This window comes from Loxodonta africana, chromosome 8, assembly GCF_030014295.1.
Source record: "Loxodonta africana isolate mLoxAfr1 chromosome 8, mLoxAfr1.hap2, whole genome shotgun sequence".
Classification (NCBI taxonomy): Eukaryota; Metazoa; Chordata; class Mammalia; order Proboscidea; family Elephantidae; genus Loxodonta; species Loxodonta africana.
In genome coordinates, this window is record NC_087349.1 from 10269490 (window position 1) to 10296005 (window position 26516).

Consider the following 26516-nt stretch of genomic DNA (forward strand, 5'->3'; position numbering starts at 1 on the left):
CAGAAGGCAGTGTGTACTTTTGTGGGTATCTGTGAAGTATAAAAACATTCTCTGCTCTGGAGAGATTCCTCTCTAAAGAACTGAATCAGGCATCTAGGATTGAATACCCTTCTTCCCCCTTAACAGTGAAAAATCACAGACTGACTTGCAGACTTCACTGAGGCCTCTGTCATTTACCATTGTAATGCCGTCTCTCCTTATTTTGTTATGTTCAACATATCATAGTTCCCAGGTTGATAGGTGACCCGTTGAGTTGATTCCAACTCATAGCGACCCTATAGGACAGAGGAGAACTGCCCCATTGGGTTTCCAAGGCTGTAATCTTTATAGAAGTAGACTGTCACGTCTTTCTCCCGCGGAGCAGCTTGTGGGCTCGAACCGCCGACCCTTTGGTTAGCAGTCGACTGCTTAACCACTGCACCACCAGGGCTCCTCAAGTCTATAGGTACTGTCATTAATTACATTTTAGGCTGACCAATTTGGAGTCAAGATAAGCTGGCATTTTAAATCCTGATTCTGTAATTTTGGGGGATTTCTTCTTGTAAGATTTACAAGTTTCTAGTCATAAATTAGCCTCAGGACAATACAACCCCCAACTAGGGAAATGGCAGATGCTTATGACTCCATTCTAGGAATCTCAGCCTCAAAGCCCGCTGACGTGAGGAGCCCAGAACAGTGTTTGCTCAGCCATTAATGAACCAGTGGTACCTTGAGTATGAGAGCAATGCTATTTTTAAACCCATTGCTGACCTCAGTGATAAAGAGAGTACAGGACGTGCCTGGCCGGGCGGGTGAGTCTCGCATGGGTAGTGCCCATGGCTTTTATGATATCAGAACTTGAATATTCTTTACCAAGAACATATGCATTGATTGCATCATGGAAACCAGAAATGCGCCGGGGTGGGGCTGTGTGGAAAGTCCACTCTCCCTGGAGGAATCGGCAGCGCAGGTGGGAGGCGACTCTCCCGTTAGGACTCCTACTCCTAGATCCGCAGTGCCAGCTGCTGATGGTCAGCTGGGTAGGCATCATCCCATCATTTCGTCACCAGGAAGTTATATGTCTCAAAGTTTCCAAAACCAAACAAGGGGTGCTTGTGAGCGGTGATCCTGCAGAGAAGTCGAGATCCAGTGGTCCCCGTGTGCACACCTGAAACCACCGGCAGTTGGAGGTGCCACTTGGCATGTTAATTCCACGAAGCGTTCTCACAAAGCCCAGAAGCGATGCTCAGGAGTGGGGGGTGGAGATGGAGCTCTCTAGGGTGTTTAAAGTGTGCACCTTCACGCTTTAAACGGGTGCCCTGGTGCCGATGGTGGAGCCGGCCGAGCATGGGATATGCTCACGTTGACCTGCATGAATTCAGACTCATTGGGAAGGCCGACAGTTAGGGCGGGCGAGGTCTGCAGCAGCAAACACCCCCACATCACAGGGGCTTGAAACCACAAAGGCGTATTTCACACTCAGGCTACACGTCCTTCTGGGGCTGGGCGGGCTCATCCCCACTCAGTTCTCAGGCACAGGAGCACCGTGCCCGGGACCACCACCGGCTGTTGTAACAAGGGCAGGGTCGCTGGCAGATCGCACACGGGCCCTGCAAAGCTTCTGCCAGGATGACACTTCCCGCTCACTTTTCATTGGCCAAGGCTAGTCATGTGACTATGATGAACTCCAAGTCAAGGAGCCCTGGTGGCACAACGGTTAAGTGCTCGGCTGCTAGCCGAAAGGTCAGTGGTTTGAACCCACCCGGCGGCTCCACGGGACAAAGACCTGGTGATCTGCTCCTGTAAAGATTACAGCCTTTGAAACCAGATGGGGCCGTTCTGCTTGGTCATGCGATGTGCGGTTGCTCTGAGTCAGAATGGACTCCATGGCAAAGGACAGCAACTCCAAGTTACTTACCTTGGGTTACCGTGTTAGGGCAGTGGTTTTCAGTGCAAAGGGCTCAAGACAATCTACCGGGATATAGGAGAAAATATTGGATTGCATATATGTTATCTCCCCCTAAATTCCCCATTTTTTATGTCCTTCATCAACATACTACATTAGTAAAATTGAACGTAATTAAAACAATAAACATCACATGTATTAGGAGTGAGTATTCAATGTTTTTACTGAAAAACTGCTCAATCAAAAACGTTCCAATGACCATTCCCAAAGCCAACTCTTCAGACAGGGATTGGACTGGACTATGGGATAGAAAATGACACTGGTGAGGAGTGAGCTTCTTGGATCAAGTAGACTCATGAGACTCTATGAGCAGCTTTTGTCTGGAGGGGAGGTGGGAGGGCAGAGGGGGTCAGAAGCTGGCTGAATAGGCACGAAAATAGAGAGTGGAGGGAAGCAGCGTGCTGTCTCGTTAGGGAGAGAGCAACTAGGAGTATATAGCAAGGTGTATATAAGTTTTTGTATGAGAGACAAAAAAAAAGTTCCAATGATTGTTTTTACAGTAGAAGCAGTTCTGCGTGAGCATTTTACTCATAGGAGCTGGGTCCTGATTATGGCCAAGGATGGTGCTTTTGATTAAGCTGTTATATAGAAAGAAATGCATGATTTTTTTAAAGGTAAATAAGATAAAATAGAGACTCTGTACCTGACTGTTTGAAGGTAGTGAAGTTCCTCTTCAGAGTCTGCAGAAGTTGCATTCTCCCTGACTCCTTCCTGCTCTGCAGAGAAATAAGAAATGAACTCCTGTCCTGTTTCACTGTGTTTCTGTTTCCTTTGTCTGTTCGTTCAAACTTAGTTTACCAAACACCTTGTATGTGCCAGGCGGTGTGCTAAGTAACTACTCTGAGCGCTAGTTTTCATTGCAAATAGACAGTGTTGCTACGTTATATGTTAGCGTTGGTGAGCTTGCCGACCTCATTCTCCTGGTTTTTCACTGAACTTCATTTAGGGATTATTATGTGCCAGACACCAGGGGCGTTGGTGGCTCAGCGGTAGAATTCTCACCTTCCATGCAGGAGACCCAGGGTCAATTCCCGGCCAGCGCATCTCATGCGCGACCACCACCTGTCTGTCAGAGGAGGCTTGCGTGTTGCCGTGACGCTTAACAGGTTTCAGTGGAGCTTCCAGACTAAGACAGACTTGAAAGAAAGGCCTGGCGATCTACTTTGGAAAATCAGCCAATGAGAACCCTATGGATCACAAGATCCTGGGCAGTGTTCTGTGCGTGGGGTCGCCATGAGTCAGGGGCTGACTGGACAGCAGCTAACAACAGCAACAATCTGTGCCAGGCACCGTTCTCAGTGCTTTATGTGTGTGTTACTGCTTTAATCCTCAAAGGACCCTATGAGATACGATTACTGTCCCCATTTTATAGATGAGGAAACTGAGGCACAAAGAGATTAGGTGATGTGCACAGCTAGCAGGTGGCGGAGCTGGCCTTGACTTTGTTGTTGGGGACTCAGAAACTCTCTTAAGATGAGCTGTTGGAGTACAGACCCTCGCTGAGGTGAAAAGCATCTGTGTCAACAGACGCCACTCCGTCTGCGGTAAAGCAGGACACGTGAGCGCTGTCTGATGTCCCATCTGGGCTTTAGGAGGAACAGCCAGTGCAGAGACCGTGTAATCAGACTCAGCCGCTCCCAGCACCGTGGAGCTGTTGGGCAGTAACAGCACCAGGGCTGCTGATGACAGCGACTCACAGTGTAAAAATGTCTTCACAACAGACCAAGGAACACACTTCGGTTTGAGCAGCTTAGAATGGCCTGCTGGTTGCACATTCGTTTTTTCAGGGATACCTATGCAAACTGATTTTAACACACACACAAAAATATAATACAGCATTGCATTTCTATTGTGCCTGGTGGCGCAGTAGTTAAGTGCTTGGCTTCTAACCAAAAGGCCGGAGGTTCGAATCCACCAGCCACTCCATGGGAGAAATATGTGGCAGTTTGCTTCCCTAAAGATTACAGCCTTGGAAACCCTGCGGGACAGCTCTGCTCTGTCCTACAGCATCGCTGTGAGTCTGAATCAACTCAACGGCCACGGGTTTTTGGGTTATAGCTTTCAAGGCACTTGACAACCTCACTTTAGTATCCTGAGTGCACTCCCAACACAGTTTCACTTCTCTCTCTGACATTTTCTCCATCTTTTATTTCTTTTTTCCTTCTCCTCTTCCCCTAGCATTCCTGCCTCCTTCCCCCCTTCCTCTGGTGTTCTTCCTTTGATCCCTTCCCGTCCTTTCTTCTTCCCTTTACGTGATGACGCAGCGCTTCCTCCCTCCGCCTTCCCCGAAGCGCGCGCTGACGGCGTATAGTCAGATGTCAGCTAGGCAGCTGAGAGGAGTGGACAGGTTCTCCAGGGAGCAAGGAGTGGCGATGCTGCAAAGCTGCCGTTGTAAGCAGCAGTTGCCGTTTAAATCTAGTCAGAAGTGTACAGTATTATACGGAAATGAATTCCTGTATTTGAGCAAAACCCAGGGGAGAGAATATTAAAGAACAGAAATTTGTTTTCTCACAGTTCTGGAGGCTAGAAATCTAAGTCAGGGGATCAGCCATGTTGATTCCTTCTGAGGGCTTTGATGGGGGACTGTTCATGCCTGTCTCCTGGTTACTTGCGGCTTCTGGCAATCTTGGTATTCCTTTGCTATTGGTAGGTGCATCTGCCTCTGTTGCAAGGGGAAAGGGTTACACGTTCTTCGTATGGCAGGTGTCTAGATCTGTGCAACATCTCCCACTAAGTTTTCTCAGCAGTTAGGTAACAGCCTATGGAGGCAGTGTCCAAAGAAACCCACAAACCTGGGTGCAAGAGGCAGCAAACAGGTGTTACCCTGAGAAACTAACTAACCCATTGCTGTCGAGTCAATTCCGACTCATAGGGAACCTGTAGGGCAGGGTAGAACTGCCCCATAGGGTTTCCAACGAGTGCCTGTTGGATTCAAACTGCTGACCTTTTGGTTAGCACCTATAGCTCTTAACCACTGTGCCACCAGGGTTACCCAAGAGCAGACCACAAATGGCTGTTGTTTGTCCAGGTTTTTTTGTCTAAAGTAATAAGAAGCTGAGGCCTAGAAAGGATGAGTGTCATGGATTGAATTGTGTCCCCACAAAGCATCTGTCAACTTGGCTACATCATGATTCCCAGTATTGTGTGATTGTCTACCATTTTGTCATCTGATGTGATTTCCTTATGTGTTGTAAATATTGCTAAGATGTTAATAAGATGGAGTAGTGGCAGTTATATTGATGAGAACTACAAGATTAGATTTTGTCTTAAGTCAATCTCTTTTGAGATATAAATGAGAGAAGCGAGCAGAGAGACGTGGGAGACCTCACACCGCCAGGAAAGAAGCACTGGGAGCAGAGCGCATACTTTGGACCCAGGGTTCCTGTGAGGAGAAACTCTTAGTCCAAGGGAAGATTGATGACAAGGACCTTCCTTCAGAGCCAACAGAAAGAGAAAGCTTTCCCCTGGAGCTGGTACCCTGAATTTGGACTCATAGCCTTCTAGATTGTGAGAGAATAAATTTCTCTTTGTTAAAGCCATTCGCTTGTGGTATTCCTGTTACAGCAACACTAGGTAACTAAGACAGCGGGTTTGAGGAGATGCTGTCCCGTGACCTAACAGTGGAAGTAGCTAGCAAGGACAGGTTACACTTTTGTGTGCTTTCCTTAGAAATTTTGTTGCGCCGAAGTCCAGCGTGGACCAGGATGAACACGTACATTTGTATAAAGAGAGGAGGTGTTTAGCACCCTGGCAGGAATTGGAACTAAAATGTGGGCATCAGACTGAGGGTGCTTCCGTTGCTGTATCACCGAGGCCAGGCTGGAAGGCGGCCTGCTGTTTGCCGGCGTGACTGTTACATTACCACCACCACCGACTTGTGCATGTCAGAGTGAAACTGTGCTCCACGGGGTTGTCAGTGGCTGATTTTTCGGGAGAAGATAGCCAGGCCTTTCTTTCAAGGCATCTCTGAGTGGACTGGAACCTACAACCTTTTAGTTGACAGCTGAGCACATAACTGTTTGTACCACCCAGGGACTCCATGATTGTTCTAAATACAACTTTGTCATAGCTTGAGTGCAAACAGGTGTTTCCAATGAGTTGCATCCTGAATTATATTACAGAGTAATAGAATTTGTGTAATTTTTAGTATAAGAACACCAGGATGGTCTGATTCTCAGCGAGTCAAACGTTTCTCATGAAGAACATGAGCAAGCTCAAAAAGGCAGATCAGGTGAAGGCAGGGTGTGAAAGGGGTCAGGGTTAGGGAAGGAAAAGATGTAATTTTACTTTACCAATATGGTAAATTAAATTGCATTGGGTAAATCTGCTGCAAGAAAACCTCTTTACAGTGTTAAAAAGCAAAGATGTCACTTTGAGGACTAAGGTGCGCCTGACCCAAGTCATGGTATTTTCAATTGCCTCATATGCGTGTGAAAGTTGGGCAACGAATAAGGAAGACCAAAGAAGAATTGACACCTTTGAATTATGATGTTGGTGAAGAATATTGAATATACCACGGACCGCCAGAAGAACGAACAAATCTGTCTTGGAAGAAGTACAGCTGGGGTGCTCTGCAGAAGCAAAGATGGCAGGACTTCATCTCACATACTTTGGGCATGTTATCAGGAGGGACCAGTCCCTGGAGAAGGACATCATGCTTGGTAAAGTTGAGGGTCAGCAACAAAGAGGAAGACCCTCAACGAGATGGAATGACACAGTGGCTGCACCAATGGGCTCAAACTTAACGATTGTGAGGATGGTGCGGGACCGGGAAGTATTTCGTCCTGTTGCATATAGGGTTGCTATGAGTCGGAGCCAGCTTGACAGCGCCTGACAACAACAACAATATGGTACTAGAAATTTAGAGAGAACGAATTCCTTTTTGCATAAAAGAGAAAAGATGCCTACCAGATTTTTAGTGTTGATTTAGGCTTGTGAGGCATTCTGTAGGATAGCAAACTTCAATTGGAGGCTTACCTATCATTGCTAGACACCTGGCTAGCCTACTCAGTACCTGCTCCAGCCCTTGTCCCTTGAGGTGGGCGGGAGTGGTTTTGAACATTGGTCCGTAGAGAGGGAGGGGCTGGTATGTCAGCAGTATAGGAAGTGCCTGGGGACAACACTTTTGAATGTTGTTGTTATGCACCCTGTGGGACAGAGTAGAGCTGCCCCGTGAGGCTTCCAAGGCTGTCCTCTTTATGGAAGCAGGCCACCACATCTTTCTCCGGCAGAGCAGCTGGTAGGTTGGAACCACCCATCTTTCCTTTAGCAGCCAAGTGCTTTAATCACTGCGCCACCAGAGCTCCTGCCACCTGGACATCAGTGCTATTGAAACATTGACTGTGCTTATTTCGAATGTTTCAGGGACAAAGTGAGCAGCCTTCAAGATCTTTGAAAAATGTGTATTTAACTGGACTTACTCCGGGTTGAAATCGGAAGCACAGCTGGTTTTGTTTTATACTTTGTGGATGTTGGCCTTTTTCTTGAGATCCTCGGTTGGAAAGAAAAATGCAGAACTGAGAAACGGGACAGCGTGGGCAGAAAGGACGGTGTAGCCCGCAGGTGAGGACTGGTGCCTATGGAACCTGAAGAGGGAGATGGCCAACCCTCACCCTCCCAGGCCCCGCCCACACCTGATGTGTCTTTGGGACACGTTCAGGTTCTCCGTCAGAAACGTTTGCCACACTGAGAGCCAGAACTGACCACCAAGCGTACTCTTTCCCATTCTGGTGTTCTCATCACCATGCTCCTGCCAGTTCTTTCTACACCACACACATAGAGGCGTGTTCCTGCACGGTCTTCCCAGAAGCACTGTAACTTAATGCAGAAACTTACCTTGAGACAATCACTTTCCTTTTGCTTGTTGCCATATATAACGTTCGAATAATTGCAGGGCACTCATAGGTCCTCTAAAGCAAGATGTGGGGAGAGCAAAAAGTGAAATGTCTTATTGCCAAGGAGGGAAAAATGAAGAGCGTTCTTTTGGAAGACCATAACTGTTTTCCCTAAGAAAAGTATGCTTTGGTAAAACGCTTTTGGTTTCCTTAAGTCTTTTTTAGAAGGTTGATATTCTTTATCTATATATACGTAGTGTGTGTGTGTGTGTGTGTGTGTGCGTGCGTGTGTTCAGTGAAAGTTTACACAACAGATTAGATTCCCACTTAACAATTTCTACCCAAATGGTTCAATGACATAGAAGGTTAATATTCTTATTTAATCCAAGTATTGTCTGGGAAAGGACTTGTTGAGTCATTTTGTACAAATTTGTTTTCCTTTCACTGATTCCTGGAGATAGATACAGAGAAATGTGTGTCTTACCAGCCATTCTTTATGTCACCAGCATTGAATGGAATTGGTCATTTTGAGATTGCTTAGGAACACTTGGTAATATGACCTGTAGATAATCAATTTACAGACTGCCTGGACTCACACATTGTAACAAAGTCCTGGTTCAATCGAAGAGATTTATGACTTTGCTCAGGGCAATATGGTGTAGAAGGTCATAGGATGGTGAACTTGAGAAAAGCTCAATGTTGTCGATATGGATTGAGTTGTGTCCCCCAAAAATATGTGTCAACTTGGTTAGGCCATGATTCCCAGTATTGCGTGATTGTCTACCATTTAGTCATTTGATGAGATTTTCCTATGTGTTGTAAATCCTATCACTATGATGGATTAATGGGAGTTATATTGATGAGATCTACAAGGTTAGATAGTGTCTTAAGCCAATCTCTCTTGAGATATAAAAAAGAGAAGCAAGCAGAGAGACAGGGGGACCTCATACCACCAAGAAAGCAGTACTGGGAGCAGAACATGTCCTTTGGACCTAGGATTCCTGCACAGAGAAGCTCCTAGTCCAAGGGAAGATTGATGACAAGGACCTTCCTCCAGAGCTGAGACAGAAAGCTTTCCCCTGGAGCTGACACCCTGAACTTGGACTTGTAGTCTAACAGACTGTGAGAGAATTAAACTTCTGTTTGTTAAAATCATCCACTTGTGGTATTTCTGTTACAGCAGCATTAGATGACTAAGACAGTTGTTACGGCTAATGTTAGCAACTTTCAAAAAGAGAAGTAAGTTTGAACATGGAGGGGGCTGGCTTTGACAATTAGTTAGCCACTAGGTAGATAGATATATGGAGAATTTACAAATGATAGGAAAAGGATGATTTCCTAATTAAAGAAACATGACTTGTGGCAGAATTTTCAGATTCAAGGAAGGTGACGTAAAATATTTTGAAAGTTCTTAAGAGAATCACATTTCTTAGAACAGCAAGGAGCATAACATGGCACATCTGGTTCTCTTCCCAGGAGAATGCCCCTTCTTCCTCTCCTCCCGACTCCGTGTGTAAAGAGGGCTATTGACCTATTCCCAGCCAGGCCCAGTAGCTCTTGCTCTGTTTTCCTTCTCCAGAGTCAATCCCTTAATTGTGTTTATCATCATCTAATCCTTGGCTTTTCTGTGACTCGTACATACTGTCCTCCTCACACTATTTGACAACTTCTCTGTGCCCCTAAGGGTTATTGTATCTGCCATCTGCTCAGCATCTCTCCTGGGAAACAACCTTACACGGATTCCATTTCCGTCTGGGTGTTGATGACAGCCCACAGTTCATCATCTCCCTCAGTGACCTCTCACCCGTTCTCCTGTCCTGGATTTTTCTGAGTACCTACAGAACATTCCTTCTTTGTTGTCAGTGATGCGGAAGTGAAATCTCTCCGTGGTAGAGCTCCTCCAGCTGGACTCTGCTCTCTCAGTAAGCAACTCTCTTAGTTAATCCCCATCCAATTAACCCTGTACAGGATTAGCCCATCCTATTGATTTCCACTCGGTCCAAAATGGGTTATCTTCAGGCAAGATGTAACCCAACCAATAGGAGCTAGATGCTGATTGATCGTCAATGACCAGTGGCTCTTGACACTTAAACTTTAGTAATTTGAACAATTCCTTGCTTCCTAGGTTCAGCGTGAAGACTTGTACGCCGGATATTTCCATCTAGATGCCCTGTCAGTGCTTGTAATTCAACTTGTTGAAAACTGGTTCTGTTCTCCCTTCCCCACAAGACAAACCCATTAACACCACTTCTGTTTTCCCAGTACCCATCCCTGGAGCCCTGCTGCTTCTGGTGTGTGATTCCACTGAGGTGTGTGATTCCTCTCTCTCCTTCGCCCTCACATCTCATCTGCCAGTGCGTCTGGCCTTTTCTTCTCTGCAAAGTCCTGTATTGCTCCTACTTCCTTTCTATTTCCGCAGGCAGTCTACCTCTCCAGGGGACAGCCTTCCTGTTGGCTAGGTAACCTGCTCAAGGTCCCTTAACTTGGATCTTCTGTGCTTGGTCCATTGGGCCAGTATGAGTCCAATAAGTGAAGTTTACCTCTTTACAGAGCTAAATTTATTTTTATTTTAACAATTTTGAATGGTATTTTTCATTGTGTAATATGCCTTCCTGTCGTCATAAACAGAGGGTGCAGAAATGGTAGATGACCCAGGGTCGTTGTTACGGGTGTTCATTATTTAACCAGGGGTAGTACCGCGTAGTTTAGATCCGCCGCCTCTCACATATCAACTTTCAGTCTTCCTTTGGCCGGTGCTGTACCTCTGTCTGGGGCTTCTCATAAATTTAGGCATCAGTCAGACCCTGGTTCAAATCCCAGCCCTGCAACCTACCAGCAAAGTGACCTGGGACAAATTATGTCATCTCCCTAAACTCATTTTTTCATCTGTAAGACAGGGAAAATGCACCTTACCTTCCAGTTGTGGAGTGTGACACAGAGCATAAACTCAGTCATGGAAGTCCCCTACAGCTTGTTGTTAAGGAGCCCTGGTGGCACAACAGTTAAGCACTTGGCTATTAATCAAAAGGTTGGCGGTTCAAACCCACCCAGCAACTCTGTGGGAGAAAGATCCGGCAATCCACTCCTGTAAAGATTACAGCCTAGAAAACCATGTGGGACAGTTCCTCTTTGTCACATGAGGTGGAGTGAGCCCAGATCAACTGGAGGGCACCTAACAACGAAGACGACTACCAGCTTGTTGTCAATCAGGTCTTAGTAGCAAATGAGTTAGACCTTGTGAGGGCTGATAGAGGGAAGTGGTGGGTTTTAGTGGTAGTGCCTCACCCAACTTTTTTTTTTTTTTTTTGCATGTTTAGAAATTGCCTCTAGAAAATTGCAAGTTATAAGAAGATGGCCCTCCTGGATAAGTAGGCTGTTGGTGTACGCAGTGTCTGTTGGTGCTTATTTATGGGTTTGGTATTTGTTCATGTAGTACTGCTGTGGGTAGGCTCCTGAGTTGTCTCCAAGCAAAATCTAAGCTTCCTGAGGACAGAGACCGTGGAGCCTTGCTCTCCTGGTAGACTGATTAACCTATGTCCTGTCAGCAGAAAAGTGCCCTCTGCCTTTCAGAAAACCCGCCACCTTTCTCATTCCACCTCAGATCTTTGCCCCCCTGTAAAACCTTGCCTAACCACAGCCCACAGGCTCTGGACTCCTCCGGTTTACTTTGGCAAGTTGCTTATGTTGCCTAGAGTTTCCAGTTGTTGCCTAGAGTTTCCAGTTGCCCTCTTTATTTGCATTGAACTTGGCAGCCCCGTGAGATTTTAAGCTCCTTTAGGGCAGTGACCGCATCTTCAGTGTCTTTGTGTTTCCCTTTGTGCCTACCCTGGTCTTTTTTTTATAGGGAAGACCCTTGCCGCGGATTTAATGATTGATTTTATATGAAATGTATTCCTTCAAACGCCGGTGCTGCATTTTGTCATTATTGACAAAAGAATTCTGCAGAGCTTGGGGCTGATCCTGAACGGTGCTCTGGTGGGCGATACTGTGTATTTAACATTACACAGTGAGTGAATAGACAGACTGTGGTTGAAAATGAATATGAAAACCTCACAGACATTTAGTGTACCCTGTTTTAGAAACTTATCGTTTAGAAATGGGCCACCCTAAAATTATCTTTGCGCCACTTGTGAAATAGAAGCTTGATAAGCAGGATAATTATCATTATAATTTTTTGAATATTATTTAGCATGTCAACGAAAAAATTTTTTTCTAGTGCTTTCTAACTCCCCGAGGCATCAAATTATCAATGTTACGCAGGGTTATCAAGGGTTATAAAGATTAACCCTTTTTTAGGTGCTTAAAAATGTCCATTCAGAGGCATGTTTCTAGCATTTATATTTTTTGGCATTTGAAATAGAGATTCCTTTTTATATTCTGTAATATTATGACGGCTTGTATGTGTACTACATGATACATAAGCAGACAGCATTGTGTTAAGTATGGGGCATTAATCCTTTCTTTGAGTTCTTGATTACAAAAAAAAAAATAAAAAGATCTGTTGTTAGTTGCCATCAAGTCGATTCCGACTCCTGGCGACCCCACGTGTGCGGAGCAGAGCTGCACCATAGGGTTTTCAAGGCTGCGACCTTTCAGAAGCAGATCACCAGGCCTGTCTTCCAAGGTACCTCTGGGTGGGTATGAACTGCCAAACTTTTGGTTAGTAATTGAGCACTTAACCCTTTGTACCACCTAGGGATCCGCAGCTTCTATCAAATATGCATATTCAGCGGAAGCATTTGTACAAGGGATTTTAGGAAATGGGGAAGTCGGAGCCCCTTAAGCTAAGGCATTCAGGGTTCTGTTCCCTTCAGTAAGGTAACTGGATTCTGAGGGGTAACCCATGTCACATCTGCCAAACCCAAGTTAAACCTTATATGCTGATAAAGTGCTGCTGCTACTGTGCTCATGTGGAGCCCGGGTGGCCCAGTGGTTAAAAGCTCGGCTGCCAACCAAAAGGTCAGCAGCTTGAATCCACCAGCCACTCCTTGGAAACCCTATGGGGCAGTTCTGCTCTGTCCTCCAGGGTCGCGATGAGTCAGAATCGATTCAACAGCAATGGGTTTTTTGATGATGCTTATAATTCTTTCTCTCGAGCTTGGATGTAAGTTCAGTGAAATTGGATTCAATTTAAAGGGCTTTTTTTTTGTTGTTATTATTTTTTTTAATTACAGTTGAACCCTCGCTCATCGGTGTAGTTTCGGCAGGTCTGATCTCCCAGTAGATAATGTGGGGTGGTGAAATGGAAAGGAAATGTACTCAGAAGTGAGGCAATTTTTCAGTTCATCTAATTGTGAAATATAAAGTTATGAAGAAACTAAGCAAATAAGTGGAAAAAATCCACGAAGCGAGCCAATCCTTTCACAAATGTCATTTAAAAAAAAAAAAAACCTCGTGATTTAAGACCTCAAGAAGGAACAGGAAGATTTCTAGCTCTTCTTTTTATTAAGTGGAAAAAGTCTTCTTTCCTCTAGAAAGATGAATTTCTCATGAAGTCAGTAAGACAAAGAGGCACGTAGAATAGCGTGGGTTTGGATGTCTGGAGTCGGTCTCATTTTTCCCCCTTTATCATAGAAGCCTAAATTTAGCACTCGACTTCCCTGTTTTCTAACAAGGGCCCTGTGAGAATAAAGGGGGGAGGTTGCGCTTATTCACTGAGCTGACCCAACAGGGATACTTTGAGACAGTCCCATGCAAACTTCCTAAAAGAGCCAGCCCAGAGTCTGGTCCCTCTCCCAGCTGCCCAAGATGTTAAAACCTAGAGAATCACAAGGTGTTTGGAGAACCCTGAGGATGTAAATGGTGTCGATAATAAAGGCTAGAAGGCAAATGTTTTTAAGAAATTGTATTTTAAAATGCAGACTTATGTTCGTGTTTGTAAAAAAAAGAAAAAAAATGCAAATGATATTTGAATAAAGTAGCCAAAATCGGGGCCAGGGCCTTCACTGCCTTTAGTGTACAGGCTGATCAGAAAGCACCCAAAATGCCTGGATAACCAAAGGCCGGAAGGAACAGGCTGTAGCCTTTGTGCTGGTGATGAGGGATGAATGACTCCTTAGAGATAAGGGCCTTTAATTCTGCTCACTGCGGGACGATTCTGTAACGTCCATTTTATAGATGCTGTTTTTCATTTGTCATCTGCAGTGAAGAATGTTGCATGCGGTGTGTGATATAAGTTGTCATATGTTTTAATAAATGTGTTGTTTTAAAATGCTCCCTACTGATCACCCCATGACATCTACATAAACTTGCCTCTGGAACATTAAAAAGGATATAGAAGGCCACTCGGCCTGTGTGATGGTCAGTGATTATGACGCTGACCTGCTTAGGAGACCAGGCAGTGTGCTAACAGGAAGCATGAGCCTGGATTCTAGGGACCTGCTGTACTTTCGTAGTGAATGGAAATGCGGCCATCTGGTCAGGCTTACCTTGGTGGGCTACCTAGGCCTTTGTGGAGAGGTCTGAGTCAGGTCCCTGTAGAGCAGGGGTGATTATTGTAGACAGATCCTGCCATGGTTTCCTGAGTCCCTCACTCTGCTCCCCATGGGCTCCAGACCCAGCCTCACTCACTGTTGTGCTGTGATAGCCCCCTGCCCCCGGCTCCCAGTCATGGAGGGCAAAACCCACCTTCTCTTACAAGGGCCAGAAGGGAAGGGCAGAGATGACTTAAAAAGCAATTGAGATTTCGCCATAGGGTCAGACGGAAAGTGCCCATTAAGCCCGTGTTTCTGACAAGAACACTGGCAATAAGAGGAAGCAGCCCCTGAAGCGTATAGGAGTCGACGCAGAAAGAAGAGAAAGGAAACTTGTGGCCCTTCCTTCAGGGCAAAAAATGTGGGTTTCATCACAGGGCACCCCGCCCCAGCTTTAGCAATCTGAATAAATACAGTGGTGGGCACAGGTTGCAGGTATGATTCACTGAGAGCCAAATGAATCCAGAAGATTTTCACAGAAAAATGCCCCCAAGGAGAAACGTTTGGAAATAAGCTTGGTTGTTGCCATAAGATTATTTTAAGATTAAGCTACACAACCATGAACGAACAGTGTTCTACTCCTTATAAAGATATTTTAGGGATTTAATTTTTTTTAAATTATTATTAAAGACTTTCTTTGACTATATATTCTTTGAGCATTTTGCTTCCCAGAGCAGTACAGCTTCCATTACAGAATATGGATAATAAGGCCGTATTGGGAATTGGGTCCAGTTCTTGGAATTGGGGCTGTTGACCTTACAAAGGAGCAGCAGTGGCCACGCCATGTGGCCAGCAAAGAGGCAGGGCGTCTCCAGCCACGCAGGTCCCCTCTCTGATCCTGGGCATCTGTTACCAGAGGCAGCCAGTGACGATTGCCACAAATTTATGACCCTTGGCTGTCATCCCAGTAACAAATAGGTCATAAGCCACTGTCTTCCCCTCTGTAAAATTCCACCCTACACCCCAGCCTTCCCACCAAGATCTTTTTGGAACAGTGAGAACTAGAGACTGGAGTCTTAGCTCCTTTATATACCCTCAGCGTGTTCTTCTCCCACCACCCCAACCTCCCACAAGTACGTGAGGGTTGAGGACTCGAGTGGGCAAGACAGATACCAGGAGATGAAGGAAAGGCCTGTTTTGCCTTGTCTCTTAGTGGCTGAGCTACTGAAAGGCAAGGAATTGGTCATTTTTATATTGTATACAACATCTAAAACAATATGGATATTTAATTAATACTGATGAATATAGAATAACCATTTTCTGGGTTGTTACAGCATTAGAGAAGGAGCCCTGGTGGCACAATGGTTAAATACTCTACTGCTAACCGAAAGGTCAGCAGTTTGAACCCACCAGCTGCTCCACAGGAGAAAGACGTGGCAGTCAGCTTCCGTAAAGATTACAGCCTTGGAAACCCTATAGAGCAGTTCTACTCTGTCCTATAGGGTCGCTATGAGTCCAAATCGATGACAGTGGGTTATAGAGTTAGGGGGATTTTGGCTTGAACACAGAGCAGCAGGAAGAAACAGGTGAAGTTCTGGGTTCTGAGTCAGCAGGTCGAGCAGTCTTGTCAGGCAAAGTGTACGCAGAAGTGTAGTCAGATTGTGCAGGTGGGGGCTGAAGTTCAGGATCCAAATGAGAAGAGATGCTGCCAGCCTATCCGTGGGGTCAGGTACGGGGGGTTCAGGGCAGGTGTTGGGTCGCCCCTGGAGGCGGAGTGCAGACGGAACATGACCCCAGGACGGGAGTGCCTAGCATCTGCCTAGGTTTTTAAACAGCCTTTGTTGAGGTGAATCAGTGTTGGCAGATGTTTCTCGGATCTCCAGAGTGAGGCCATGCACACGGGACTGGGGTTGCTCCAGAGCCAGAGAACTGAGCTCTTCTGGAGGCCTGGCCAGCTTCAGGGCTTGCGTCCATCAACGCTACGCTCTACTGTATCTCGTAAACCTGGCTTATTACTGGGGAAAACACAAAGAAAGCAGCAAGTTCAGCCTGTAGCTCCTGTTCTCAGAACATAGGCTACTTATGGAAATATGACCTAAACATGTAAAAAGTTGAAGAACACAAAAGACAGTTCGGTTCAAAAATACAAGAGACTTACGAGGCAGAAACAGTTCATGGCCAAATAGATGGCCACGTGGTAGATCCAGTAAGTGCTGTAGGAATGGAGAGCTGGGCGTGACCAGTATGGGTTGAAATATCTGGTAAGAGGGAGGATCTGAATGGGATAGCCTTTGGACAAGTTGAAGAAGTGGTGAAGACATGCCAGGTGGGGGGATGGTAAGTAGAGTGTGGAGGTGGTAAGTATAAGAGACTTTCTAGAAACAATGAATAAGCCAGCTTCATTATAGTCGAGGGTTCCAGAAGGTGAATAGTTGGAGATGAAGCCAATGAGGTAAGTTGAATTCAAAATGCGAAGGTATTAAGGAGTCCTCAACTTTATCTTCTAGACACTAGGGGTCATTGGAAGTTTTTGGATAGAGGGGGGAAATGCTCAGAGAGGTTTTAGAAACATTAATCTATGGTTGAATACAAGCAAATTAGAGAGAGAAAAAGTGCTTAGGCAGACCAGACTTCTGTGTTTGCTCTAGTCCTGTTAGAAAGTGGTAACTGCTTTGGGTACGGAAGTGGCTGTAAAAACAAAAATAAAGAGGTGGATGCAAGAGCTATTTTGAAGGAAGGAGAAATTAATGAGACTTAGCACCTTCTTATCCATGGAGGCAAAGAAGGAGAATCAAAGGGAAATCCATGGTTTGGGAACCAGTTAACTAGAGGAATATTTTATGACCAGAACTGAGGACGTTAGGAGGGAGGCTGAGATGGCTAGGTCCATGGGCAAAGATGGAGTCCACCTTTGGAAGCTAGTGTTTGGTATTGTGGCAGGAGGCAGAAATAAGAGTACTGGAGCATATGAGGAAGGGCCTGGCTTGTGATAAACATGTGGGAGTTGCTTGCACAGAGATGACAGCTTAAACTGAATGGCTGATGTCTTCCGGAGAGAGCAGTGTCACAGCACTGGGAATGCCAGCGAGTTAAGAGAGGAAGAGGAAGCAGGGTCACCAGAGCACACAGTGTACCTCCAGATAGTGAGAGGAGGCACTCCAGGTTCACACCAGCCTAGAGAGGCCCGTCAGGAGGAAGCCGTGGTTGGCAGTACCAGATGCTGCGGGGGCGGGGGGGGGATAGGGGCTGAGGAAAGGCTAGCGGTTTAGGCAAGTAGGAAGTCATTTACCCTTAACCCTTTTGTGCCTGGCGGTACATGCAGTGACCGTGAACTCTTTCAGCCTTTATTTTATTGGGAAGCTGCTGTACCACTGACAGTATGTACCGGTGCAAAGCAAGAACCCTTAGGACTATTTGAAACCGAAGAAATGGGCACATACCACAAATTACTGTTTTTACAGGGTATCGTATGTGGCATCTGAATTTTTGGTAGGAAAAATAGAAATTTTGAAAATGTTTGTTACACGTACATACCAATAGACCCCGGTGGGGACGCTGGGGTATAATTCGTGGTTCTTCATGTGTACCACTGAACACTTAGGGTACGCCTGTGGGAGGGGGCAACAACAACAAAAATCTATGCTGCCTGCCAAAAATTCGGACGCAGTCAGTGATTCAGTATGCTTCTGTTAATACATGGTGTAAACAAAAATTCAAAGCAGAAAATAATTAGGTCACCAAAGGGCTAAGAAAGAAGCCTGGGTGGCACAAGGGGTTTGCGTCCGCTGCTAACCTCAAGGTTGGTGGTTCAAACCCATGGAAGAAAGACCTGGTGATCTGCTTCTGTAAAGATGACAGCCGAGAGAGTCCCGTGGAACAGTTACCTGTGCAACAGCGGGTCGCCGTGAGTCGGAATTGACTCGGTGGCAGCGGGTTTGGTTTTTTTTTGTTTTACCTTTAGGAACCCAGCACTATAGTGTGTATATGTGGGTGAGAGAAGGGGTTGATTAAGGAGAACACTGAAGAAAAGCTCAGAGAGGGGAATGCGGCCGTTGCCCTTGCCTTCCAGTTGGGAGTTTGTGTGCGCACACACGTGAAGGCAGAAGGAGATGATTAAGCCCCGGGTTCAGTCACCAAACATTTATTAAGCACCTACTGTAGGGCCGCTAAATCAGAACTGACTCGATGGCAGCAGGGTTTGGTTTTGGTTTGAGGACTTGAAGTCCATCCAGTTAGCACAGATGGTTAATGTACTTGACTGCTAACTGAAAAGTGGCTGGTTTGGGGCCACCCAGAAGCACCCCAGAAGAAAGCCCTGCCAACCTCCTCCCAAAACTCAGCCACTGTAAACCTGTGGAGCCCAGCTCTACTCTGACACACACGGAACTGCCATGAGTCAGTGTCGCCTCGATGGTAGCTTGTTTGGTTGTTTTCTTTTTTTTAAGGACTCAGATCCAGTTAACAAGGAGAAAGTGAAAGCTATAAGCGACAGGGTAGTAAATGAAGCAGGTTTCCAGAGAAAGCAGAAAGAATGAAGCAAGAGAACAGTGGAACTCTTAACTGGTGAAAAGTTTGGAGAGTTTGGAGATAAGGAAGAGAGGATGGAGAGTGGAGAGTGAGTGATTGCAAAACGTTTGGGAAACGGAGATAGAACAAAGGTGGAAAGCATGGCAGCTGACCTCAGGCTCCTGGGCACAGTAAAAGGCGGGTGGTCTCTGAAGGAGGGTGGGCTAGGGTGATGGGAGGTCAGAGAGATAGACACTAGATGGCTCAACACCAGCAGTGACATCTCTGCTTGACTGGAAACCCCACTGTCCTTGTGCTTCAGTAAAATCCAAACCATCACCGCTGAGTAGATCCCAACTCATGGCACCCCCCCGTGCGTGTCAGAGTAGAACTGTGCTCCATAGGGTTTTCAGTGGCTGGCTTTTCTCAGAGGTAGATGGCCAGGTGTTCATTGGCAGTGGCTTAGAAGATGGGCAATACTTGTTTCTATTTTGACCCGTAAGGACTTATCCTTCCTCATCAGCTTATTATTTTTCCTTAATACATTGTCTGTGAGTTTTTGTTTGTTTCCAGCATCACAATAATTGTAAGTTGTAGAACCATTCCAGAATAATGGCCTTCTAGATTTCTGAGGCCGCCAAAAATTGTGGATGAGTAGTTATGGTCCATCCAGAAGCCAGCGGGTTTTGAGCAGCTGTGTGACTGGGTTTGATAGCAACAGTTTTCCTCAAACAAGTGAGACTGACAGGCATGGTCCGTGACTCGGCTGAGCTGACCTTGTGCGGTGACTAAGAACAGAGCAGTTAGCTGGGCCATCTAATGGCGTCTTCAGTTATACTAGGGTGCAACACAGTGAGAACTGAGGAAGAATCAGTCTCTGTCATAAACTAATAGTCATCAAAAAGTAAATGGTGAGCACCCAAGATGTCCTTCAGTCGGGGAATGTATAAACAAACTGTGGTACCTCCGTACAATGGAGTACCGTTCAGCCATACAAAGAAGGAGCTATCAAGCTACGAAAAGACATGGAGGAACCTTAAATGCGTATTGCTAAGTGAGAGAAGCCGGTCTGAAAAGGCTATATACTGATTGATTTCAACTATTTGAGATTTTGGGGAAAGCAAAACTATAGATATCAGTGGTTGTCAGGGGTTTGGGGCGGGGGAGGGATGAATAGGTGGAGCACAAGGCATTTTAAGGGCAATAAAGCTATTCTGTGTGATACTCTTAATGGGGGACACATGCCACCACACCTTCTTTAAAACCCGTAGAACTGTACAACTCCGAGAGTCAACCTTGATGTGAACTGTGGGCTTTGGTTAGCAACAGTGTATCAGTGTTCATCAGCTGTAACAAATTACCACAGGAATGCACAATGTTAACGCTGGAAGAAACTGTGTCTCAGGAGGAAAGGGAATATATGGGAACTCTGTCCTTTCTGCACGGTTTCTCTGTAAACCTCAAGCTGCTCTAAAAAGTAAAGTCTATTAAAAAAAAAAAAAAAGTCAATGATGAGCTAAGCCCTGATACTCTGTCTCTGAATCTCAGCCGTATTCCTGGCTCTCCTCTTCGAGTCGCCTCTTTCCTGGTGGTAGTGGGTGGATACTGGAGCCGTGTGGTCCTATGGGCGGGCCGACCACGCGTGCTTCTGCGTGAAGTAGATTCACTCTCCCAAACCTGTTTTTAAGTGGGAGGAGAATATTCTCTATGGCCAGGCTGCTGAGCAGAGCTGAAGTGGCTCTGGGGAGTGACGCCCACGTTGGTGACTCTGCGGGTGCTGATGTTTCCCTTTGCTTTTCTTGTAGGTATGGCCTCACGTGTGCAAGTTTTCTCCCCTCCCACCCTTCAATCAAGTGCCTTCTGTAGTGTGAAGAAACTGAAAGTCGAGCCTAGCTCCAACTGGGACATGACTGGGTACGGCTCTCACAGCAAAGTCTACGGCCAGAGCAAGAACGTACCACCATCACAGCCAGCTACCGCAACCGTCAGCACCTCCTTGCCCGTCCCAAACCCAAGCCTACCTTACGAGCAGACCGTCATCTTCCCAGGCAGCACCGGGCACGTCGTCGTAACATCAGCAAGTAGCACTTCTGTCACTGGGCAGGTTCTCGGGGGACCACACAACCTAATGCGTCGAAGCACTGTGAGCCTTCTCGATACCTACCAAAAATGTGGGCTCAAGCGTAAGAGCGAGGAGATTGAGAACACGAGCAGCGTGCAGATCATCGAAGAGCACCCACCCATGATTCAGAACAATGCCAGCGGGGCCACTGTAGCCACTGCCACGACGTCAACTGCCACCTCCAAAAACAGCGGCTCCAACAGCGAGGGCGATTACCAGCTGGTCCAGCATGAGGTGCTGTGCTCCATGACCAACACCTACGAGGTCCTCGAGTTTCTGGGCCGAGGGACATTTGGGCAAGTGGTCAAGTGCTGGAAGCGGGGTACCAACGAGATTGTGGCCATCAAGATCCTGAAGAACCACCCGTCATATGCCCGGCAGGGCCAGATCGAAGTGAGCATCCTGGCCCGCCTGAGCACCGAAAGCGCGGATGACTACAACTTTGTGCGGGCCTACGAGTGCTTCCAGCACAAGAACCACACATGCCTGGTCTTCGAGATGCTGGAGCAGAACCTCTATGACTTTCTCAAGCAGAACAAGTTCAGCCCCTTGCCCCTCAAGTACATTCGCCCCGTGCTCCAGCAGGTTGCCACGGCCCTGATGAAGCTGAAGAGCCTGGGTCTCATCCATGCAGACCTCAAACCAGAGAACATCATGCTGGTGGATCCATCCAGACAGCCCTACAGGGTCAAGGTCATCGACTTTGGCTCCGCCAGTCACGTGTCCAAGGCGGTGTGCTCCACCTACCTGCAGTCTAGATATTACAGGTAAGGCCATCCACACTGAGACAGCTAGGAGAGGCTGACCGCTGAGGGCATTCACCATGAATGTGCCATGGTGGTCACCACGGGTGAGATGAAGGTGCGTGCCTACAGTCGCCTCCTCAGGTGATTTTAATGTAGTCGGGGGACTAGGACATGTGTGCATGGAAGTGACATTTAGGAGCCGGATGAGAATGGAGCCTAGTGAGAGGCTTGGTGTAGACATTTGGAGCTGGCAGGAATGGCTGAGTGCTGTCAGGGGGGCAGATCTTCATGGGGCAGGGGGACAGGGTCCAGGTACTAGAGGAGAGACGGGCCTGCATGACTGAAGTCAGGGCCAGACATGAGGAAAACACCACCTTCCAGAGCAAAGGACTTGTGAGCAGTGGGAGATGTGGTTGGAAGTGCCGGTAGGGAGCAGATTACGAGAGGTCTTAAATACCAGGCTAAGGAGGTGGAAACGCACCCTTGACAGCTGAGCGTGCACTGGAGGCTTTTACACAATGTGGTGTTTTGTGAAGAGTAGTTGACATCGTGTGAAAGATGGACGGAAGAAGGGAGAAACTTTGGCCCAGGCAGCCACTGGCTTACTCTGTGGGTGATCACTTTGAATTTGAGTCAGGGTGTTGGAAGAATTGTAGCACCATTGTAAGGACATGTAAAGTATTCATTCATTCAATAAATGTTTATTTTGCTCCTGATGTGTGCCACACCAGTGCTAGGTGCAGGGATGCAGCCACGACAGGACAGAAGCGGGCCCCCCAACCCCGCCTTTGGGGGCCTCACATGTGCTGACCCAGCTCTGGAGCCACAGAGTCCTGCGCTTGAACCTGAGTCCCTCCCTTACCAGCTGTGTGACGAGGGCAAAACGCGTAGCTTCTCTGAGCTTGCATTTCCGGACCCGTAACCTAGGGAGAGCCCCACTGCACACCTCGTAGGTTGGTGGGTGGTGGAAGGCAGTGAAGCAACCACGGCACTCTGCTGGACGCACAGCTCCTCAGGCCCCCCATGGTTTGTGGGGAGACCTGGGGGTGGTGGAGGTAACATTGGACAGTCGACTAGAAACGGAGGTGGGTGAGAAATGGAAGCTCCCCCCTGCTTAAGAGGTCAGCACATGGGCAATAAAGCCACAATCCTAGTGCTCACTGGGCCCCCAGCCCTTCCATGAGACCAGCCCCCGTTGCGGATGGGCCATTTCCACACAGCCCTGGGCTACAGGGCCTGCTGGGCACTGAGCGAGCGCCACGTGGACACACTGCCTGTGGCCAGTCTGCGGCTGACCTCGCAGATCCCTCCACTTGCTTCTCTTGTTTCTTGCTTGGCCCCCAGCCAGGCACCCCACCCCCACCCCCCCACCCCAGACTGCTGTGACCTCCTCACCCTCTGAGTCTCTCAGCAGGGCTCCCCACCCTTTAGCCTGGGAGAGGGCTCAGCAGACAGCCTCCACCCTCCTCCCTGGGGGCTCTGTGGCCACACGACTTGGATCCCCACATCCCCCACCTAGTCTGCTTCCGTCCTTCCACCTGTGTGGTTTCTCCCTCCTCGCTCCTTTCCTGGGGAGGTGATTCCTGAGTGATGCCCGCTCTTTAGTCTGACATCTCTAGGGGCCCTCCTCACTAAATTCAAAGGCTCACACACCCCCATCTAGGAGGTCCCTACCTGGCTGCCAGGCTCGGGGTGGCCTACTGCTGCCTCAGTTTCCCCCCACTCGCTCCCTTCCTGCCTTTGCAGCCATGCCTGTTCCTGCTGCCTTAAGGGGCTGCTCAGCGGGCCCTGGAGCAGGTGCTGGTCATCCTGGCTGCTCTGGGAAGGAAGGGAGGCAGCCCCCGAGGCAGGGGACTTGATCCGCCTGTATCCCAGCGGGAGGGGGCTAGAGAAGAGTCCCGAGTCTGGGTGACCACCAGATGAGCAGCCAGTGAGGCCAGCGATGGCCCTTCTGTGACACAAGCTTTGTTCAGCCACGTGGAGCAGCTGTCTGTCTGAGGGTCCCTCGGGGTCGTGGCTAGCTCCCAGGTCACCAGAAGCTGCCACTGTCATTTTAGATTTAGCTTTGCACATTTAGCACGTGGGTCCTGTCCCGAGTGAGGTGCTATGGGTCTCCTGTTCCCCTTCTCCTGGATCATTTTATGGGAACAGAGTGCTTCTATTACCATTCACTAAAAATGGAGCATAGGGACTCAGGCAGGAGCCCTGGTAGCGCAGTGGGTAAGCACTGGGTGGGTAAGCACTGGGCTGCTAACTGAAAGGTTGGTGGTTCAAAGCCACCAGCTGCTCCACAGGAGGAAGATGTGGCAGCCTGCTTCTGTAAAGATTACAGCCTTGGGAGCCCTGTGGGGCAGTTGTACTCTGTCCTATAGGGTTGCTGTGAGTTGGAATCGACTCAACAGCAACGGGTTTGGTTTTTTTTTTCTTTTCTTTGGTTTATTTAAAAGGCAGTATAAGCTTAGGGCGAGATTTAATGAGTTGAGTCAGCAGGTTTAATTTAGGATTCTTTAGCTCTTCGGCATCCTCACCTTCTGGAGCCCACATGACGCACCCTGCCCCTTCCCTGACAGACCCACCAGTGGGTTCACCTGCCCTGGTGCCGGGGGGTAAGGTCCCAGAATTGGGGCCCCAGGCAGCAGATGTCTGTCAGGGGAGCTGGGAAGAGGACCTGGGCCTTACGATGACTGGTTGTGGCCTTCTCCTTACCAACCTCTGCTGACAAGATGGAGCCTTCTGGAAAGCCTTGGGTGGGTGTTCAGGCTTGTTTTCTGACAGCCCAAGGGCCCATTCATGCCCTTCTCTGTCTCTCACTTCACAAGAAGCCCCCAACTCCCTCTGAGGGCCCCTTTGGCTGTGATGTCACCCGTCTTTGGCCGGTAGGTGGCTGCGGCCTACAATTCAGAGCAGGGTAGCCTCTTCCCCTCCATGGCCACTCTGTCCAGAAAAGCTAATGTCTCCAGTCCTCCAGGCACCCTGACGCCCAGCCCCAGTCTCAAGGGCACAGCCAGCCTGGTGTCCATCCGTCCCCATGTCTCCACCTTGGGGGCCCTAGAAGCATTTGCTCCCATGCATGGCAATAGCGTTTCTGAGGGCAGTCTTGGGCTTCCAGTCTCCTTCAGTCCTAGCTATGTGCGGTGGCCAAGGTCAGGCCACAGCTTTCAGCCTGGTTTTCTTGGCTGCTTGCCCTCAGGAGGGCAAGCAAGCCCTTCCGCTGTCCCTTGTCGAGGCCCCTGGGGGAGCAGGAAGAGGCTTCAGCCTTACCGTGAGAAGGTGTCGCTGGAGCTACGTGGGGGAGGCATCATCCATGTGGGACTGGCCTCCGGCAGGGCTGTCAGACACCGAGGGCCTACTGGCTCTGTTTCCCACCACGCTTCCCTGGACCTAGGAGTCCCTGGGTGGTACAGACAGCTAATGTGCTCAGCTGCTGACTGAGAAGGTGGAGGTTCAAGCCTATCCAGAGGCACCTCGGAAGAAAGGCCTGGCAATCTATTTGCAGTGACTCAGCCATTGGAAACCCCACGGAGCACAGTTCTACTCTGACGTTCATGGGGTCATCATCTTGGCTGGGCACATGTCTTGTCCATGGCGTGTTATGGCTTATCCCACCATCCTCCTGGCTAGTGACACGGAATAGCATTCTGTAGAGATGCTGGGGGCCTGGGCAAGTAGGCCATGTGGCAGGGAGGGGAAGTTCTCCCGGGTATTGGGCCTTTTCGTGGCCTGGGTGAGGGTTTATTGCTGTTGGGATCCTGTGAGGCCAGTCTTGTTTGTTTTTTCTGTAAACAAAGGCTGCTTTTTTTTTTTTTTTCTTTAAGGCTTGTTGAAGTCTGATGCGTGGGTCTCCCCTTCAACTGGAAGGCCCTTGCATAGTTACACTGTCATCTGCAGTGGCTCTCAGGCTTTGCTGTGCCCCGGGGTCACCTGGAGAGTTAGTTAAGGACCAGATCTGAGCAGGGAAGTGCCCACCTCAGGTACCCCTCAGGGACAGAGGGGACAGGTGCAGGGTCTCAGACCATTCCTAGAGGAAGACCCTTCCAGGGAGAATGGACTTCCTCCAGGTGTTACTTTTCCATACTCACACCCAAGGCAGAGTTACAGGTAATCCCATTACTGTATTACCTCACCTTTGAAGTCCTGGCCACTTCTTTGCTTCATTCCACATTAATGCCAGTTCTTTTTTTTTTTTTAATCAGATTTTCAGAGCAAGCAGTAAATTGGTGCTAGGGTATTTCGTCTGTCAGCATGACCAGAAAACTAAAACACAAGGTCAAGTGTTAAACTCTGCTCACAGAAAAAAGGAAAAAGACATGTTGTTCAGGCAAAGGGCCATCAGCAATTAAATGTGCAGGGTTTTGCTGCTCTTCCGAGTGATTCAGAATACTCTTGTCCGGACTTAATTTGGGAGCCCTGGTGGCACAGTGGTTAAGAGCTACAGTTGCTAACCAAAGGGTTGGCAATTCCAATCCAGCAGCCAGAATCACTCCTTGGAAACCCTATGGGGCAGTTCCACTCTGTCCTATGGGGTGGCTTTGAGCTGGAATTGAATCGACAGCAGTGGGTTTTGTGTTTAGATTTCATATGAGGCACTTAAGACCATTCTTGGGAGTCCCTGGGTGGTGGAAACGTGTAATGCACTTAGCTGCTAACTGAAAGATTGGAGGTTCAGGTCCACTCAAGCGTGCCTCAGAAGAAAGGCCTGGTGATCTCCTTCTGAAAAATCAACCAAAATCCTGTGGGGCACAGTTCTACTCTTGACACACATGGGGTCGCCAGGAGTTGAAATCAACTCACCAGCAACTGGTTAGCTGGTTAGAGAAGAAGAGCCATACGGAGGAATTTTGAGGTATGTCTTACAGGAGACATGGGGTACAGGGGGGCCTAGGGCTGTGGAGATGGGAATGAGTAAGGGAAGATGAGGACAACGACAGCAACACTGTGAAGGGATGAGAG

General features: G+C 48.0%; 1 protein-coding gene across 8 annotated transcripts in view; it reads left to right on the plus strand.

The window, feature by feature from the left end:
- The window catches only part of HIPK2 (homeodomain interacting protein kinase 2), a 194693-nt gene that overhangs the window by 52370 nt on the left and 115807 nt on the right, over positions 1 to 26516 (plus strand). For 7 of the 8 annotated variants that reach the window (XM_064289662.1, XM_064289659.1, XM_064289663.1 and 4 more), the window contains one exon: positions 20504 to 21587. In XM_064289662.1, the coding sequence (XP_064145732.1) occupies positions 20504 to 21587 (1084 nt within the window). Of the gene's footprint in view, positions 1 to 7309; positions 7508 to 20503; positions 21588 to 26516 lie in introns of all 8 variants that reach the window. The other variant, XM_064289664.1, reaches the window with a different exon arrangement.